Source organism: Bison bison, unplaced genomic scaffold (assembly GCF_000754665.1).
Source record: "Bison bison bison isolate TAMUID 2011002044 unplaced genomic scaffold, Bison_UMD1.0 scf7180017864223, whole genome shotgun sequence".
Lineage (NCBI taxonomy): Eukaryota > Metazoa > Chordata > Mammalia > Artiodactyla > Bovidae > Bison > Bison bison.
Genome location: NW_011494795.1, coordinates 742,088 through 743,543, shown reverse-complemented (window position 1 = coordinate 743,543; position 1,456 = coordinate 742,088). Strand labels below are relative to the sequence as shown.

The 1,456-nt window shown below is 48.4% G+C and overlaps 1 protein-coding gene across 1 annotated transcript in view; it reads right to left on the bottom strand.

Annotated features, from left to right (window-relative positions):
• Positions 1-1,456, bottom strand: part of SMURF1 (SMAD specific E3 ubiquitin protein ligase 1) — an 82,197-nt gene that overhangs the window by 16,210 nt on the left and 64,531 nt on the right. The window contains exon 10 of the mRNA XM_010845774.1: positions 429-575. Coding sequence (XP_010844076.1) covers positions 429-575 — 147 coding nt within the window. The remainder of the gene's footprint in view (positions 1-428; positions 576-1,456) is intronic.

Genomic DNA, 1,456 nt, shown 5'->3' with positions numbered 1-1,456 from the left:
GAGTGTGGGATCCAAGGTCATCCCCAGACCCAAGTCCCCCGGGAATGACAGTCTGGGAAGCCAAATGGCGCTCTGGACCAGCCCTTCCCTGCAGTGGTGAGCAGACCCCAAGGAAAACCTCACTCTGCTGCTTCCCACTCTGAGACCACCCGTCTTATCAGATATGCGTGTGGAAGCTCCGAGAATGAAGCTGCGCCAGTTCGGGGCTGCAACTCAGTTACAGGCTGGCTGTGACACAGGCCTTCAGGACTGCACCCAGCTGGCTTGAGAGTTTAAAACACATGACTGTCCACTCAGTAATTATCATATTTTGCTCACGCTTATTCTCTGCTAACCAACAATGCAGTTGACAGATGAAGGGAAATATCGGTAGAAAACATGGCACTGTAATGGTAAAGAGGCCAGCAAAGAGCTGGTAAGAGTCTTACGTCATGATGTGGTGTAACCGTGGGTCTGTAAACTGGGTTGTTCGGTTATTATGATCTACAAAATATATCCTCCCGGAAACCGTGCTGCGGACTTCCCAACCAGGCGGCAGTGGTCCAAGTTCATCGCAGTTCACGCTGTTAAGGTCTCTACCAGAAAGGAAGACACACAGCGGTTTGTCCATCTGAGCGTGGAGGCCTGAGACCAAAACTTCAGTGAGAAAAGCAGGGGTGCCCCCTTATCCAGGGCCTACGCAGGCCAACCAAGGTGCTGCTTACACCAAACACCCGCCGAGGCCCGGCCTCTGGTGCAGGCGGCAGCAAAACCCCAGGATAAAACGGCAACGCTCAGAGCCTGCGGTCGTGACAGGGCACGGTCTGCCTGGGAGACCATTCCTCCCACCAAAGAGGCCCGAAACATTGCATCCAGGAGATGCAATGCAGAACCTCGATCGAGCTTTTGGCCAGCCCAATAGTGGGGGGGACCTGAATGCTGCCAGAAGGCCTCTCTGGGTTCACAAGTTAACGAGATGCTCAAGGTCAGAAGGGTCTCTCCGTGGGAAAGCTCCCAGAAAACATGTTTTCTCCAGCAGACGAGTATAGGAACATGCACTGGAAATCTTTCCATTCTAGAGAGCTGCGCCAGGATGAGGCCGTCTCAGTTTTGAGTCACTTTTGTTAATAAGCAAGTAGCTCTAAGTCTAACCTCGTGATTAATTATTTCAACCCAATCCACAGTCACCTGGGAGCAAGCATTACTGACCAAGATGCTTTTCTAATGAGCACAAAAGCCTGACCTTCCTTCCCGAGAGTACCAAGGAGATAGTTCATTCATTTGCAGGTAATACTTCCATTCTAATTATAGACACTGAATTGTAAGTTCAACATAGATTTGGAAAATCAAAGGCAAGAAGCTTGTTCTCAGATGAAACAAATTATGAATAAAAAGGAAATGAGCATTACTAAAATGTTATTAAGTAGTAATGCTATTCTGAAACCAAAAAAAATTTTCTAAGAAAAAAAAAAAAAGA